The sequence below is a fragment of the Lithobates pipiens genome, unplaced genomic scaffold (assembly GCF_037356315.1).
Source record: "Lithobates pipiens isolate NorthernLeopardFrog02 unplaced genomic scaffold, aLitPip1_a1.2 Scaffold_25, whole genome shotgun sequence".
Taxonomy (NCBI): domain Eukaryota; kingdom Metazoa; phylum Chordata; class Amphibia; order Anura; family Ranidae; genus Lithobates; species Lithobates pipiens.
Genome location: NW_027507787.1, coordinates 149322459 through 149339334, shown reverse-complemented (window position 1 = coordinate 149339334; position 16876 = coordinate 149322459). Strand labels below are relative to the sequence as shown.

The 16876-nt window shown below is 41.4% G+C and overlaps 1 protein-coding gene across 1 annotated transcript in view; it reads right to left on the bottom strand.

Annotated features, from left to right (window-relative positions):
• Positions 1 to 9803: 9803 nt before the first annotated feature.
• CCDC186 (coiled-coil domain containing 186) overlaps positions 9804 to 16876 on the bottom strand; it is a 143128-nt gene continuing 136055 nt past the window's right edge. Inside the window, exon 16 of the mRNA XM_077454981.1 lies at positions 9804 to 15988. Within this exon, the coding sequence (XP_077311107.1) occupies positions 15914 to 15988 (75 nt within the window). The 3' untranslated portion in view covers positions 9804 to 15913. The remainder of the gene's footprint in view (positions 15989 to 16876) is intronic.

The window sequence follows — 16876 nt, the reverse complement described above, 5'->3', positions numbered from 1 at the left end:
CACTAAAATACAGGAGACCAACTATAAGATCCTGACGAGGTGGTATCTAACACCCAGTCGCCTGCACAACATTTTTTCTGACACGCCAGAATACTGCTGTCACTGCCAGGAGGACAGAGGAACAATACTGCATATATTTTGGTCCTGCCCTAAGCTGACAGCTTTCTGGACGGAGATTCGCACCATTTCCCAAATATTCACAGATTTTCAGATCCCGATTGACCCCACTTTTTTTCTACTCCACATATCTACACTAATTATGTTACCTGACCAATGCAGCTAAATCCTGCATCACCTTACTCTGGAAACAACAATGCCCACCAACCACAGTAATGTGGCTGCAGAAAGTGGGAGATCTAAACAAAATGGAAGACCTAATAATGACAGCCCAGGACAGACATGAAACCTACACGAAAACTTGGACTACCTGGAACATGTTTAAATATTCAGAGGAAAGTAAATCCCTCTTTGAGAACTAAGCTATCAAAATTCACTGTAAGATAGAGGTCCAATGCTGACCTGCAACACAGAGACAAACATGCATGAAACGCCACCTACCTCCCCCCACCCCCATACTGTACTTGTTTATTCTTTCTTCTTCGTCTTTTTGTTTCGGTCGCTACTTCTAACTCATTATTCTACTCTCCGAATGATTTAATTATCTACAGCTTAGAGACCAGGACTACCTTTTACATATAACACGTTTATGTAGCCGAGTGATAACGGTACATGTCATTCACGAAATCCTCAATATGCATACTAAATGCTAAGATGTATACTAATACCTAACGTGACATATGACTGGGAGGCTGCGACCTTCACTGTTTACCACTGCTCTTTTTGGGGCATTGCCCTAAGTTTGAAAACTCAAAAAATATATTTGAAAAAAAAAACAAAAAAAACACAACAAAATCATGCAAAAACATGCCGGAAAAACGTTCGAAGACGCTACGCTCAAGAGGTGAATGCAACCTAATAGTATATACAGTATACCCCTTCTGTCTGTTATTCTGTTATTCTCAGAGTGGATTTGTGATTTTGTTCCCCGATCATATACTGTATTTGGTTATTTATATTTACCACTGCATATAATATAGATATTTAAGAATAAATTGCCTTTTTTTTTAAACTTTTACATAATAACTAAATTATACAACACACTTTTGACGTTTTTATCCGATCAAAACAATAGTCGGCCAACTAATTATGAAAATAAGTGTTAGTTGCAGCCCTAAAACTTTTGTCCCAAAAGGAAAAAAAAACTGTATGCTGTAACTGATTATAAAGTGTTAAGCAGAGGTTCAGCTTTAATTACTTGTTCTGCTCCATCTAAATTATTTAGTGCATCCAACATCCTTATCCCAGACTGACAATGCTGCTCTCCAAAAGGTGTCTGCTTTGCTCCTCCATCCAGAGTGGAAACACCCTAAAGCCTTGTTTACATTAGTGTTTAGAGGGGGCAATAAAAATGTGCAGCTGAGTCATGATTTTACAACCCCACCCAACTGCTCTTCCTTATACTGCAAAGGCAGCAGAGGGGGGAGTACATGTGACGTGGCAAAAACAATCACCTCTCCATCGCATTTTTGTGGAGGACGATGCTCGATGAGTGCGACAGTGGGGCTCATTTTTGCTGCCACACATGTACTTCCCCCTCCCCGCCTGTATGCAGTTGCACCGTGCAAGTTCAGGGTTCAATAGGTTAAAGCAGGAGGTGATAAAATGTCTCCTCACCACCTGTCACATGCTCTCTAAAGAGCAATCCAAATGAAATTGTTCTTCAGAGAGCAACACCACCGTAAACTAGACCTCACGCAGGGAGTGTGTTACTGGCCAGTTCACCAGGTGAAACGTCAGTCATTTTTTCAACTTTCCATCTGTTAAATCTTCTGCTCTTGTTGTTTTAACTTTGGATAGTAAAACATTTTTTTCTGCCAGTAAATACCTTATACAGCCCACTTCCTTTTTCTAGATTTATCACATCATATGGCATCATGCACATGCCAGGAAGAGAGAGGGGATGCGTCATAAGAGGCCCAATGAGAGCGGCAGGGCTACAGAGCTGGAGGTGTGCCTCTGTGTAAATACAGAAAGTGAACAGGCAGCAGCTTCAGCTGCCCACAGGTAAAATGGATGCAGCCAGACTCAGTGGAGGGAGATTTCTGCAGCATAATTGGCAAGTACAGAATCACGGTATATATAAAATAATATGCAAAGTGGTTGGAGGGAAGCTTCAGAATGGCAAAGATGTTTTTATTACAGATTATGGAAGCAGACTGCAGTTCATCTTTAATGTGCTACTAAACCCAGGAGCCTGCATTCACTATATATGGTCTCCTACAGTATTCAGAACATGGAAATGCAATTATTTTAGTAAATATAAACTGCTAAATACCTTTTCTCATCAGCAGTTTATAGCAGTCTTGTGACTTTTTTCATTCTCCTCTGATTGTCCTATGAGGCTGCAGGACCCTTGACCCTCTGTCTGGACAGCGCTGATTGGTCCCGTGCTGATCACATGCACCCTCCCAAGAAAAAAAAAAAAAACTCTTGAGCAATACACACCAAACTGAGCATGTGCAAAGTGCCCCCAAGGCTCTGTTCTATCAGGAGATAGATTGGGGACAGTGGAAGAAGGGGAGGATCAGCAAAGACAGCCTTTTTACACAATGCAGAAGATTAACCCTTTAGGTCCCACAGTGAGTATAACAAGCATGCTTTACTGCATATACAGACTGATTTTACTGTTGTACTAATGCAGCCAGCATATTTAAAGCCCAACTCCAAGACAACTTAAAAATGTTCCCTTTGCAGCTGTGCCAAAACCGCAAGCATTAACTGCTCGTTTGGTGTAGGGGGCATTAAAAGCACTTTTACTTACCCATTCCACCTCTCACTCATGCTGCAACACTAGTCTGTCCCTTGGCATCATTAGGCCCAATGTAGAGCTATGGTCTCTGCACTGGACTTGATGAATTTAGATTGCTGATACATTGGGGAGAAGAGGTTGCTGGGACCAGGCTAGCAGTGCAGAGGAGCAGGTAAGTAAATAAGCTTTTCCAAATGAATAGAGTGAAACAAGCAGTTAACCATTGCAGTGCAGGTGGACCCCCTGTATGGGAACATTTTGATGTTTTATAGTAAGCTATATTATATTAAACATTTTTTGTTTTTTGGATTTGAGAACATTTTAAAATTACAGGCTCCCACTCTTCTTTACATCCGGAGAAAAGAATCACACCCCGAGATGAATCTTCCTGAGCTTTGCTCATTCCTAGTGTAGCTACAGTGCATCCGGAAAGTATTTACAGTGCTTCACTTTTACCACATTTTTTTGTTACAGCCCTATTCCAAAATAGATGACATTCATTATTTTTCTCAAAATTCTACAAACAATACCCCATACTGACAACATGAAAGAATTTTGTTTGAAATCTTTGCAAATTTATTAAAAATAAAAAACGAAAAAAATCCCATGTACATAAGTATTCACAGCCTTTGCCATGACACAAAATTGAGCTCAGGTGCATCCTGTTTACACTGATCATCCTTGAGATGTTTCTAGAACTTGATAGGAGTCCTCCTGTGGTATATTCCGTTGATTGGACATGATTTGGAAAGGCACACACCTATCTATATAAGGTCCCACAGTGCATGTCAGAGCACAAGCCAAGCCATGAAGTCCAAGGAATTGTCTGTAGACCTCCGAGACAGAATACAGGATTGTATTGACGCACAGATCTGGGGAAGGATACAGAAACATTCCTGCAGCATTGAAGGTCCCAATGAACACAGCGGCCTCCATCATCCATAATGGAAGACGTTTGGAACCACCAGAACTCTTCCTAGAGCGGGCCGCCTGGCCAAACTGAGCGATCGGGGGAGAAGGGCCTTAGTCAGGAAGGTGGCCCAGAACCCGATGGTCACTCTGGCAGAGCTCCAGCATTTCTCTGTGGAGAGAGGAGAATTTTCCAGAAGAACAACCATCTCTGCAGCACTCCACCAATCAGGCCTGTATGGTAGATTGGCCAGACAGAAGCCACTCCTTAGTAAAAGACACATGACAGCCCGCCTGGAGTTTGCCAAAAGGAACTTGAAGGACTCTCAGACCATGAGAAACAAAATTGGGGGACCTGATGAAACAAAGATTGAACTCTTTGACCTCAATGGCAAGTGTCATGTCTGGAGGAAACCAGGCACCGCTCATCACCTGGCCAATACCATCCCTACAGCATGGTGGTGGCAGCATCATGCTGTGGGGATGTTTTTCAGTGACATGAACTGGGTGACTAGTCAGGATCGAGGGAAAGATGAATGCAGCAATGTACAGAGACGCCCTTAATGAAAACCTGCTCCAGAGCGCTCTGGACCTCAGACTGGGCCGAAGGTTCATGTTCTAACAAGACAACGACCCTAAGCAGCCAGCCAAGATAACAAAGGAGTGGCTACGGGACAACTCCATGTCCTTGAGTTACCCAGATTTGAACCCGATTGAACATCTCTGGAGAGATCTGAAACGGGAGATGGTTATAGTCTATTCCATGCTATTTTTCATGTTCATGTATAAAGTAACCTGAGGTTATAACCTAGCGTCAGGTGTGGTATAACAATTCCTGTGAAACTCACAGCTGCTAAGCATTGATCTCAATCCCATAGTCTGTGAAAACATATACAAAAAAAAAAAAAAAAGCAGCGCTGTGTGATACTGAACCTTACAAATGCATAGATAGTGCCATAAAAACTAAGTTTAACTATGAACATAAAAAAAAAAAATTGTGTGTAACAAGCAAGCTCACAGTGAAAGAAATTTAACTGTCCAAAACAAAAGTGCAAATTGGGGTATTATACGTATTACTGCCAAAAAACTCTAGACTCTAGTGATGATAATCCTGATCAGAAGAGGGTGACTCTTCACACACACTCTTTTTGGACAGTAATACTTATAGTGGTGTGAAAAAGTGTTTGCCCCCTTCCTCATTTCCTGTTCCTTTGCATGTTTGTCACACTTAAGTGTTTCGGAACATCAAACCAATTTAAACAATAGTCAAGGACAACACAAGTAAACACAAAATGCAATTTGTAAATGAAGGTGTTTATTATTAAAGGTGAAAAAAAATCCAAACCATCATGGCCCTGTGTGAAAAAGTGATTGCCCCCTAAACCTAATAACTGGTTGGGCCACCCTTAGCAGCAACAACTGCAACCAAGCGTTTGCGATAACGTGCAATGAGGCTTTTACAGCGTCCTGGAGGAATTTTGGCCCACTCATCTTTGCAGAATTGTCCTAATTCAGTTACATTAGAGGGTTTTCGAGCATGAACGGCTCAAAATTCCTCTAGGACGCTGTAAAAGCCTCATTGCACGTTATCGCAAACGCTTGGTTGCAGTTGTTGCTGCTAAGGGTGGCCCAACCAGTTATTAGGTTTAGGGGGCAATCACTTTTTCACACAGGGCCATGATGGTTTGGATTTTTTTTCACCTTTAATAATAAACACCTTCATTTACAAATTGCATTTTGTGTTTACTTGTGTTGTCCTTGACTATTGTTTAAATTGGTTTGATGTTCCGAAACACTTAAGTGTGACAAACATGCAAAGGAACAGGAAATGAGGAAGGGGGCAAACACTTTTTCACACCACTGTATAATACCCCAATTTGCACTTTTGTCTCTGTGGATTGATGGAAATTGGGAGAACAAAAATCCCTTTTTTGGACACTTGATATTAAGGAATAATACTACATTTCTTTCACTGTGAGCTTGTTACACAAAAAAAATATATTTTATGTTCATAGTTACATTTTTTAGCAATATTGATTTTCATTGTTTATGGCACTATCTATGCATTTGTAAGGTTCAGTATCATACAGTGCTGCATTTAGTTTTTTTGTATATATTTTTTTCTAGTCTTATTTTCTATTCAAGAATTTCAGAAGATGGTTATATTGTTATAGTCTATTCTGCTTTTTTTCTATTATATGTTATTTTCTACTCTATTCAAAATGTATTCTATTCAAATTTCAGAAGATGTTATATTCTATTTTATTCTATTCTACAGTTTTTTCTATTCTATTCAAATTTGAGGAAATGGTTAAATTTTTTTCTATTCTATTCAAATTTTCTATTCAAAATTCTAATTTCAGAAGATATTGTTATACTGTTTTTTTCTATTTTTTTATCTATACTTTTATTTTCCATTCTATTCAAATGTATTCTATTCTTCTTTCAGAAGGTTATATTTTATTCTATTCTTTTTATTACATTCTATTAAAATTTTGAGAAATGGTTATATTATATATTATATTCTATTATTTAATTTTTATATTTTATTTGTTTCTATGCTTTTATTTTGTATTCTGTTCTGTTTCACTCTATTATAATAATTTTCTATTCTAGTCTTTTCTATTCCTTCATTTTCTATTCTATTTCATTCTTTTCAGAAATTCTAATTCAATTAGAAAATTTTTAGAATTTCGCCTGAAATTGCGTTTCCTTATTTCGGATGCATCCGAATTTCAGAAGAACGAAAATAATTGTCCAAATTTTAATCCAGTGACAAACCAAAGAGTCCCTTTAACTGACAGCACCGAGCCACAGTGCTCATCCACCTCAGGTATGCGGCAGTTTGGTGGATTTTGAGTATGAAAGTGAACATAGATCAAAATGCAATAAAAAAAAAAAAGATGCATACAAGTATTAATCTTTATCTGTACATAATTTAATTAAAAATTACAACATATACAGAATATATAATAGAGAAGAAATAATTTATACATGTTATCTACAAATCAACAGATTATCATATACATGGGGGGAGGGGTCATATTATTAAACTTCATTCATTGATACCTTATGTCCTTATTGGAGTGTTACAGCTGTTAATACAGAATGTGTAGATGCAGTTTATTATTTGATAACACGTGGTCTCCTGTAATGGGGAGTCCCTTCCTGTCTTTGGGATGGAGATTCTGATAGGCCGGCGGCCAGGAAACGGCTGGAATTTTGCTTTTACTCCCCGCTACAACTTTTGGCGTGCATGGGGTTAATAGCCAAAGGGTTAAAACAAAGTCACATGACAACAATGCAGCATAATCTAAGGAAAAAAGAAATGTATATCGATGGGATAATGCGACCATTACCTTGTTTGAGCCCTACTGCTACCATTACTTAGGAGCTTTTTCCTATGACCAGTCTGTGCTTTTCAGCCATGTCTTTCCCTCTACCAGCAGATGATGCAAAGCTGTAAAATACGGTAGATCCAAGTCTATAACCAGGACATAAGAAATTTTAAATAAAGCTCATGACAGTAGAAATTGCGGCAAGCAATTTGTGTATTTTGGCACAATGGAAGGCATGCCACCCCCATCAGATCATAGTGGCACCATGCTGAAGATACGGATTAAATGGTATAAGGTACAGGACTTCCCCTTCCCCGACATGCCATCATTATGGGAGGAGAGACATTTATAGGAGATAATTTAACACTTCAGAACATTAAAGCTGTGCCGAGTTTTACAGGACAACCAGTACAACTAGTACTTAATGAATGACAGAGCCATCTAAAAAAAAAAATCACCATAAAAAAAGTTACAATAAAAAAATAATTGCATTCAGAAAAAACAAGACTTTCAGCCCAATCCAAGAGACAACCAACACCTTGAAAAAGCCAGAGAACCAGCGTTTCCACTACCTGGAGTTACATAAAACTAGTCAAATGTTTAAGACCTCCTGCAGAACACCACAATGCACAATATTGCACTACTATGCATTGTGGGGCTTTTTGTTGTCACAAATTGTTAATTTTGTTGGGAATTTTAGGTGCATTACCAGCCTATTCAATTGAACAGACTGCCTTAATGCAACGTGCCAAGGGGCCTAGTCTGAATAAGCCTTAAATGGGCCTTAGCATTGCCTTTCACCCTGGCAAGGTTACCCGTTCACTTTGAATGGGCTACTAAATGCCCAACAAGGCACCAAAAACTGGACAAAGCCCTTCTTCTGCAACACACACAATGCAATGATGTAACGTATTGCCATCTGTGCGTTGTGGTGCCCTGTAACAAAGATGTGTTCGGATGTGTTTGAAATGTTTATTGGGGCCCCATTTAATTGAATGGTAGCCCAATGTATCACCGATGGTGCGTTAAGGCAAGATGTGTTTTTGTCATGTTCCTGCAACACATACTGTAAGTGTGAAGCCGGCTTTAGGCACTTATGTACCTTGCAATTAAAAGCAGTGATGTAGCACAGTGTAAAACGCTGCACAAGAGAACACACACGCCATAATATACACACAGTGTAAAATACTGCACAACAAACCATAGTGCACTAAGAGAAAAGAGGGCCTTACACACACAATTTTACAGATTTAAAAAATACAAAAAAAAAGTAAAAAACAAATCTTTAATTTGGATTAATTTGATTCAAAAACATAAAATAAAAAAATAAAAAAAGAATATCCACAATAGTGGAGCTAAAAAAATAAAAATAAAAGTGTTCTTCCACAGAACTCAAGGTGACCATTTAGGAAGACTCTATTGACAGGTCAGCTGTCTCATCTCTGTCTGCTATTGAGCGACAAAATTTGACAGCAAAAAAAAAAAAAGAAAAAAAGATTAAAAGTCCTCTTTTCACTCATTGGAAGACATATGTGGATCTAGTTATAAATGACAGGAAGCAACGGAAGTCTAACATTCCCCCGCCTAAATACCGCCATCTTACTTCCCAGGCTTAAAGGGTTAGTCCACATTCACCCGTTGTGATAATTGGAAGAAAGGTAAGAGAAATCAGAGACTTATTTTTTTATTATCTGATGCCTCTGGTTTTGGCAGGCTTCTAGGGAAGGTTTGTGTAGACACAGCATTGTGGGAATGTGCAGTTCCCTATAGCGACAAACAAGCAATAAGCATTGCAGACACTTACGGTAGAGCCTGTACAGGTGAAACAAACCCAGATACAGATTTAGAAGGTTGACTGATTTACTGCCAGTCCTGCAGAACACCTGTATTCAAAGAGATACTCTATATTGTCAAAAGTATTGGGACGCCTGCCTTTACGCACACATGAATGGCATCCCAGTCTTTGTGCGTAGGGTTCAATATTGAGTTGGCCCACCCTTTGCAGCTTCAACGCTTCTGGGAATGCTGTCCACAAGGTTTAGGAGTGTGTCTATGGGAATGTTTGACCATTCTTCCAGAAGGGCATTTGTGAGGTCAGGCACTGATGTTGGACCAAAAGGCCTGTCTTGCAGTCTTTGCTCTAATTTATCTCAAAGGTGTTCTATCAGTTTGAGGTCAGGACTCTGTGCAGGCCAGTCAAGTTACTCCATCCCAAATTCACTCAGCCATGTCTTTATGGACCTTGCTTTGTGCACTTGTCCAAATCATTTGGTGGAGGGGGTATTATGGTGTGGGTTTTATTTTTACAGGGTTTGGGCTTGGCCCCTTAGTTTCAGACGTCAACATACCAAGACATTTCATACGCCCAACTTTGTGGGAACAGTTTGGGGATGGTCCCTTCCTGTTCCAACATGACTGCGCACCAGTGCACAAAGCAAGGTCCATAAAGACATGGATGAGCAAGTTTGGGGGGGAGGAAATTGACTGCCCTGCACAGAGTCCTGACCTCAACCCGATAGAACACCTTTGGGATGAATTTGAGTGGAGACTGCGAGCCAGGCCTTCTCATCCAACATCAGTGCCTCACCTCACAAATGCACTTCTGGGAGAATGGTCAAACATTCCCATAGACACACTCCTAAACCTTGTGGGCAGCCTTCTCAGAAGAGCTGAAGCTGTTATAGCTGCAAAGGGTGGGCCACCTCAATATTGAACCCTACGGACTAAGACTGGGACGGCATTGTGTGTGTAAAGGCAGGCGTCCCAATACTTTTGGCAACATAGCGTGTATCGACCGCCACTGCTGACCTATCCTGAAAGTACTAGTTGCCTGCCTGTTATTCTAAACCTCTAGTATTAGTCCCAGACACAGACCCAGAGGTAAGTATACAAATCTAGAGTTTTGATCTCACTTGCTGCGTGCTTGTTCTGTGGCAAGTATTAAGAGCCCAGCAATCTGCATTTTCAGAAGGTGGTCAGCAATGGCCACCTCCAACTTTCCTTCAGCATAAAACCAAAATGCCATGTGCAAGATTTCCATTTTAGTTTGGAGCAGACAAGCTTTGGAAGCACCCAGTCGGAACGTTTAAAGTTTGGATTCTGCCATACATCTCCTTATAATTAAATCTGGGTAGACCAGAAAAGAACAGATTTCTTGGAACCCAGTAAGAAGTCCTTTGGCCAGGCCGGAGTCATGAATTTATATTTGGCGTCCACTAGTCTCTCCCCTCCCCCAGACCTCTCTTACCTAGTACGGATACAGACGGCCCAGAAGCGCAATGTTACGGGCAAACTCTCACGTATCCCTGTGCATCTGTCCGATAAAGGAGATGTTTTATTCTATATCTGTGCTTCCCTGCCAATGGCTTCTAAAAGGCCAGGAAATGGCCAATTACACATAAATCATCGAGGCTGACATTGTCATCGCCTGGAAGGGTGCAATTTAACCCCTTGCTACCTAAATTGAAATTGCAGTAAAGAAAGGGAGTCAGTTGTCAGGAATAAAATATCTAAAGCCAAAAGTGGGTGTGTTTTCTTTTATTTCATTTTGGATAGAGAAGGGAATTGTTAGAACCTAGGTCAGCGTCCCAAAGGGGAGATTTCCCATTCAACTCTCATCCTGGACACACAATAGAAGGTAAGGAAATCTCTCCAAAGTCCCTGGATCAGCTCCCCATTGGAAGATTTTTCATCTCATCCTGTTTTCGATAAATTTTGCCCCTTGCTGTCTTTCCTGTTGACAATGGTCATCAGGATAAACAGATGGTGGATCTCCCAGTGGAGACAAAAACAACCCGATGGGTTCTAAACTTCTACCCCTTCACCACTTTATTGGAAAATAAAATTATTTTGGCATCAGCAGGGTTTTAACATAGACATGCCCCCAGAACTACATTTTCCAGAAGCCCTTCTGGAAAATGTGAAGGGCAGGCTCTGGGGAGTCAAGGCAGATTATACGGAAATCGAACAATGAAGGATGGATTGGGGGGGGGGGGGGGGGGGGGTTGTCCAGACAGGGAGAAGTCGGACAAGGCTGACAACACTTAAGATTTTGGTGCAGCAGGAGAAACGTGGTCCCCTGCATGTTTCCTGAACTTTCATAGAACTCAGCAGATGCAGCAATGGCGCAAACTGGCGTCATATCTGCTATACACTCTTTTGCAAAATTGGTGGCATGAGTATTCTTGAGGGAGGCATCTTTTTCGAATTTTTGGTATGTACTAACACTTTTTAAATACTGTGTAATTCACATGAGGGTGGGGGGCATAAAGTGTGCAATCTTGGAATATATAGAGAGAGACCCAGCTGGCATTTAACAAGGCCAGCAATAAAGAAATACTGATTGTAGGGACTGGGAGGTAATGGTGAATACTGATTGTAGGAATAGGGTGGTAACCAGGAATGTTGACTGTGGAGAGAGAGAACAATAAAGTGAACTGTAAGGACAGGGCCAGTAACACTGCATTTTTAGGGGTCCAATAGAGCCCTTCGGTGAAATGCAGGCCGAACTGGGCTGCATTATTCTATTGGCTCAAGCACAGATAGTGGAACGGTCACAGCAAATATGATTATCACTTCCCAGGTAAAAATTACTAATGTCACCTGACAGCAGCGGTAAGTTGTATCCTACAACAACCAAATAAATAGCTTCCTGCTAGGGGATAAAAAGACATAGCTGAAAAGCACAGAATGGCCCGATATTTAAACCTTAGTGGGTTCAGTAATAGAGGTAGACAAGTGAAAATACAAGACTAAAGTTATCTGTTCATGGTGGAAACCTCCCAATGAGCTCCATACAAAGCCGGATTATAAACGTTATTCTGAGCATTTCATATTTTATAATTGAACATATTTGAATTCCCCTCCCGCCGAGCGCTGCAAAAATCAAAAGCAGATTTTTAGCGGCAGCTGTGAGGCCATCACAAGCTCAGCATGGGGTGCAAGTTAGACAATTCTCCCCGATTGGCGATCGGTAAACATTCCTCTGCTGCGTCTAGTCATCCTCCGTTATTCAGATTCACGGTGTAGCAGGCTTTTCAGATGAACCAAGGAAATGATACACAAGCTTAATTCACAAAGCTAGCACAGTAGGATAAAGATACTTGTTTTCAATAAATTGGCAGTTATTTTTAGTTGTATCCAATGAGATTTGAAAATTAGTCATATGGCTAAAAGGAAGTTACTTAAATCTGAAGTTTACTATTTTGCCTTTCTGGATCATGCCCCGTCCCCATACTAATGAAACATTCTCATTATCATTGCATACCTTATGTTTGAATGCAGACCACCCTAGGTAGGTAACACCCACATATGATTCTGGGCCTCCATAATTGAGAGAAAGGGATGGGCTAGAGACCACAGACTGAGAATAATAAAGCAAGATGACTCTGGATGCCCTCCAAGTAGAGATGAGCTCAGGCATGTTCGGGATCCTAGTCCCAACCCGCCTGCCCAATCCCGCCAGGAAGCCAACACTGCAGACCGCTAATCACAGGTCGTGAGACATTTTCCAGTCTGTGTGCAGTGTTGGCTTCCTGGCGGGATCAGGGTGGTGGGTTGGCACTAGGATCCTGAACACGCCTGAGTCCATCTCTACCTCCAAGCAGGAAATGAGGCAGGCTCTGTGTCACGTGCTGTAGCCAATCCACATTGTGAGAAGCTCACAGGGTGCAGTGAAATTAGAGTGAGCAATTTCAGTACAAGAGGGGAGCCAGAGTCCCATGATATATTAAAATTGCAGCCAAATGACAGCCCTTAACCTTGTGTAAAAGCTTTGTGAAACAAGCCTATTGTGTTTTATAAAACAATCTTTTGAGGAAACGGATTAAACAGTGAAGCCATCCAAAAACTGTATTTCAGTTGCAGGCAGAGGCAGAGCTGAATCACCCACCAGCTTCTCTAGGGGCTCTGGTTTCAGGGAGTACAGTAAAGCGAACGGATTTTCATATGTATTGAAATAGCACAATATATAAAATCTGCCTCAAACAAACTCAACCATCAGTGTGCTAATAAACTGAACAGTCCAATTTCTAGAGAACTTAATATGATTCCTGCACTGGAATGACTCTGGTCACTGTGCATACAAATTATCATAATCACACCATATACAAAAGACTACAGGGAGGAGTATGATATCAATCCAGAAATCAAAGTGCTACAAGATTGGGATACTAAAAGCTCCTGATAAAGTGGCCAGAGCTACGATACGCCTGGAGATTCTATCCATCAGTCATGCTGTACCAAGTCATCCGTGAAGTCCTTCGAGGAGGCACAATCCTTCCCCCACATAGGTGACTACATTTCGACGTAAAGCTTTTAGCATACCATTCACGTAGTACTTTGGTTCTTTTTGAAATTCATTTAGAACTTCTCCGGATAGTCTTGAATATGGTAGGATCATAATTTTTCAAATATTATTCCAGGTCTGTAAACATATTTAAACAAGTACACTGTATTTTTTACAAGATTTCTTTGTACTTTGAAATTTTCTGTTTAGCTTTTTTTCCTGCTTCAGTTTCATGACCAGCTTCGTTTTTGGCATAGTGCAGCTTGGCTTTTGCCTTCCTCCAGGGTCACAATGGTTGCCAGGGACTTACAGCCAACCTCATAAATAGGGTGGCCATGTCGACTTCAAGCCATGTTTTTTAGGGCAGCAGGGCCCACCACATGTTTTCTTTCACTGTGAGGTAGGAGACCATCAAAGCCCTTCAGTTACTCCAGAGAAGACAGTCTTGGCTTAGTCTCGAGAGGCAGCATACCTCTAACAGAGCTCCAGAAGGTTTGCTTTGAATGATATAACCCATGGGAAAGGTTTGTGCTCACACAATTATGCAGGTAAGCAAGGTACTTAAAGTTCGTTGCAGGAAAAGTTGCCAGAAATATTGATACTTTACAACCTCTAGCAATCTTTAGAGGAACCCTAGGGTTCCATGTAACCCTAGTTGAGAAATTCTTGTAGAATCCCTATAGACTTCCGTTGATTATTCTGTAGGTAGGTTCTTAACCTTGGTGTGTCCTTTGTTTTGGTCTTTGATGTGACCTTTGCATTTGCCATCTTGTACCAACGGCTGAGAAAAAGCATGCTCACGATGATTTGAAGGCATAGTGACTCGGGTCACTCCAGTACACGACTCCTATTGAGCCATCTAGAAGTCATTGAGAAGCTAGCCCATTCAGCTTTTAAGCAGACCGATGGATGGGTTTCTTTGAGGCAGATTTTAAATGTTTTTAAATGAGTTTATGTGCCAATTATATATTTCAGTATTCTCTGTTGTCATTATTTTATGATAAGTAGGTATTTGACTGCTCGGAGCATTGCCTATACTTTTGGCATAGAGAGATATTTTTGTTACAATTTGTTCCCTTTTCTTACTCTCTCTGCTTAGTGGTGTGTCTTGTTGATCATTTCAGGTTATTACTCCATGTAGGATAATTTCCACACTGTCGCCAATAATCCTTTTACAGTACAGGATCATTTTGGGCTGTTCGGCCTCATTACAATAAATTGGTATAAATGGCGGTGTGTGTAATTTTTGGGGAAACAGCCCATAAATTGGGATTGACTATGCCAGAGAGATACAAGAATGGTAGATGTCAAAACAGCTTTCCAAGTCCCCTCAAGATAATGGAGTTTCCTTCAATCTGTTATTATCTGGACTGGTTACTGTGGAACAGAGGATAGAAATTCCAACTGGTTGACTGCTGATATTATTCCAGAAGCTTGCTTGGGGTACTGATGCAAAGCAACCGAATCAAAAAATCAAAAAGATTGTACACTGCTATGGCTACTAAATACTGGGATCTGGTTGGTTGCTGGGGTTGGGGGTGGGGGGGCACTGGCCCTTAAGCTTATTCCAGCAGCTTGTTAGGGACGTTGACCCAAAGTAACCATTCAAAGGATCTTTAAATGTTCTGTCTACTGGGCCATGACTGTTTTTTTTGGGGGGGGGGGGGGGGTATCATCCTTTAGGCGTTTTCCAGCCGCTTTGTATGGGGACTGATCCAAAGCAACCAATCAAAAGATATTTCACTGTTCTGGCTACCGAATACTGAGACCCACTGGAGGGGTTACTGGCCTCATCACTGCACTTTTACATCTCCAAAAGTCTACATTTAGAAAGCCAGCTACAAGTTACAGTCAATGTACAATCATAATAAAAGAGAACTGTATCGAGAAAGTGCCATTGACCACTTTTTGTAGGAAATACCAGTTCCATGGCTGTCATTTGGATCCAATGGCCTCAGTGGTTTCTAAAACACTGACCTGGAGCAAGTGTACAGATCAGAAGCTGCGATTTCACTTTCACTTTTTCGCAGCATTGTTCCGAGTCACGTTCAAAAAATACTGAAGCCCCTGACAGTCAGGCAACAAGTATTTCTTAGAAGGAAATCAGGAGTATCAGCTGCCAAGCATCCCATTCTGGCTTGCTGGGACTTGATATTGTGGACCAATCCCGAAAGAGGCAAGTACTTTGCATTTGGATAGAGAAAAGTCATGTGACCTGTCTGACCCTTGGAAGAAGACGTTTATGGACACACACACACACATTAAAATCACAGAATGTGATAACCTGAATAGAAGTGACGGGCTTTCATCCCTGGAATTCTTCCCATCAGTTCTGCCAGTATCTAGTGCAATCGCTTATATAGATCACAGATCTTCCTATTAGACAGTCTTGATTGAGTGCCTGGCACTTCAGATGCTGAAGTTCCAGGCGTGGAGTTCTAAATGATTGAAGGAAAGTGCTGAGTAGTCAATTAGACCATTGTCCGGGCAGGATCGCCAATGCTGTGTCTGCTACATGCGGCTCTCCAAGTCGTGTTTCTGTTTAATCAGTCGCTCAATCTCTGTTCCCAGAGTCTGCAGATTCTCCTGTACAGCAAAGAAATTATAATTTATTGTCAGATCTATTTATCAAAGTGTGAATCCAGCTAAAACTAAAAAAAGAACTACATAAAATTGTGTGCATCATTTTGGATAGACTGCAGAAGGGTTAAATCTTCGGTCTGTTTTCCCTCTAGGTAGATTCACCCTCTATACATGTCTTGATGATCGCTGTCAATGCAAAATCCAAAGATTTACAATTGTCACCAGAACAAGAGATGTGGGGAAATTTTCCAACGGGGACATTTGTTTAGGTGACAACTGACTAATGGCAGCTTTCCTCTCACTTTTGAGAGATTTCTGTACCCTGATTGATGTTCACTAGTAGCCAAAAAGGAGAAAGAGGCATATTTTCCAGGCAATGCCAGAGTTTGCAGGCAGGAGGCAAGGCAATAGATAAAGTTTGCTGGCAGGACAGTGGGCAGTTTGCAGAAGATGGAGCAGTGGGCAGAGTTTGAAGGCTGAAGGGAGGGCAGTGGTCAGAGCTTGCAGGCAGGAGGTAGGGCAATGAACAGAGTCTGCAGGGCACCGTTTCCAGGCAGGAAGCAGAGCAGTGAGTACAAGCAGGAGAGTGGGCAGAGTTTCCATGCAGGATCGATGGGGCGGAGTTGGACGGCAGGAGTCAGGGCAGTGGCTAGATTTTGCAGGCAGGGCAGTGGGCAGAGCAGGAGGCAGAGCAGTTGGCAGATTTTGAAGGCAGCGATCAGAGGCAGAGCTTTTAGGCAGGAGGTAAGGCAATGAACAGAGTCTGCAGGCAGAAAGCAGGGCAGTGGGTACAGGCAGGAGAGTGGGCAGTTTCCATGCGGGAGGCAGGTCAATGGGTAGAGTTGGCAGACAGAAGGCAGGGCAGTGGCTAGAGCCCCAAGGAAGGGCAGT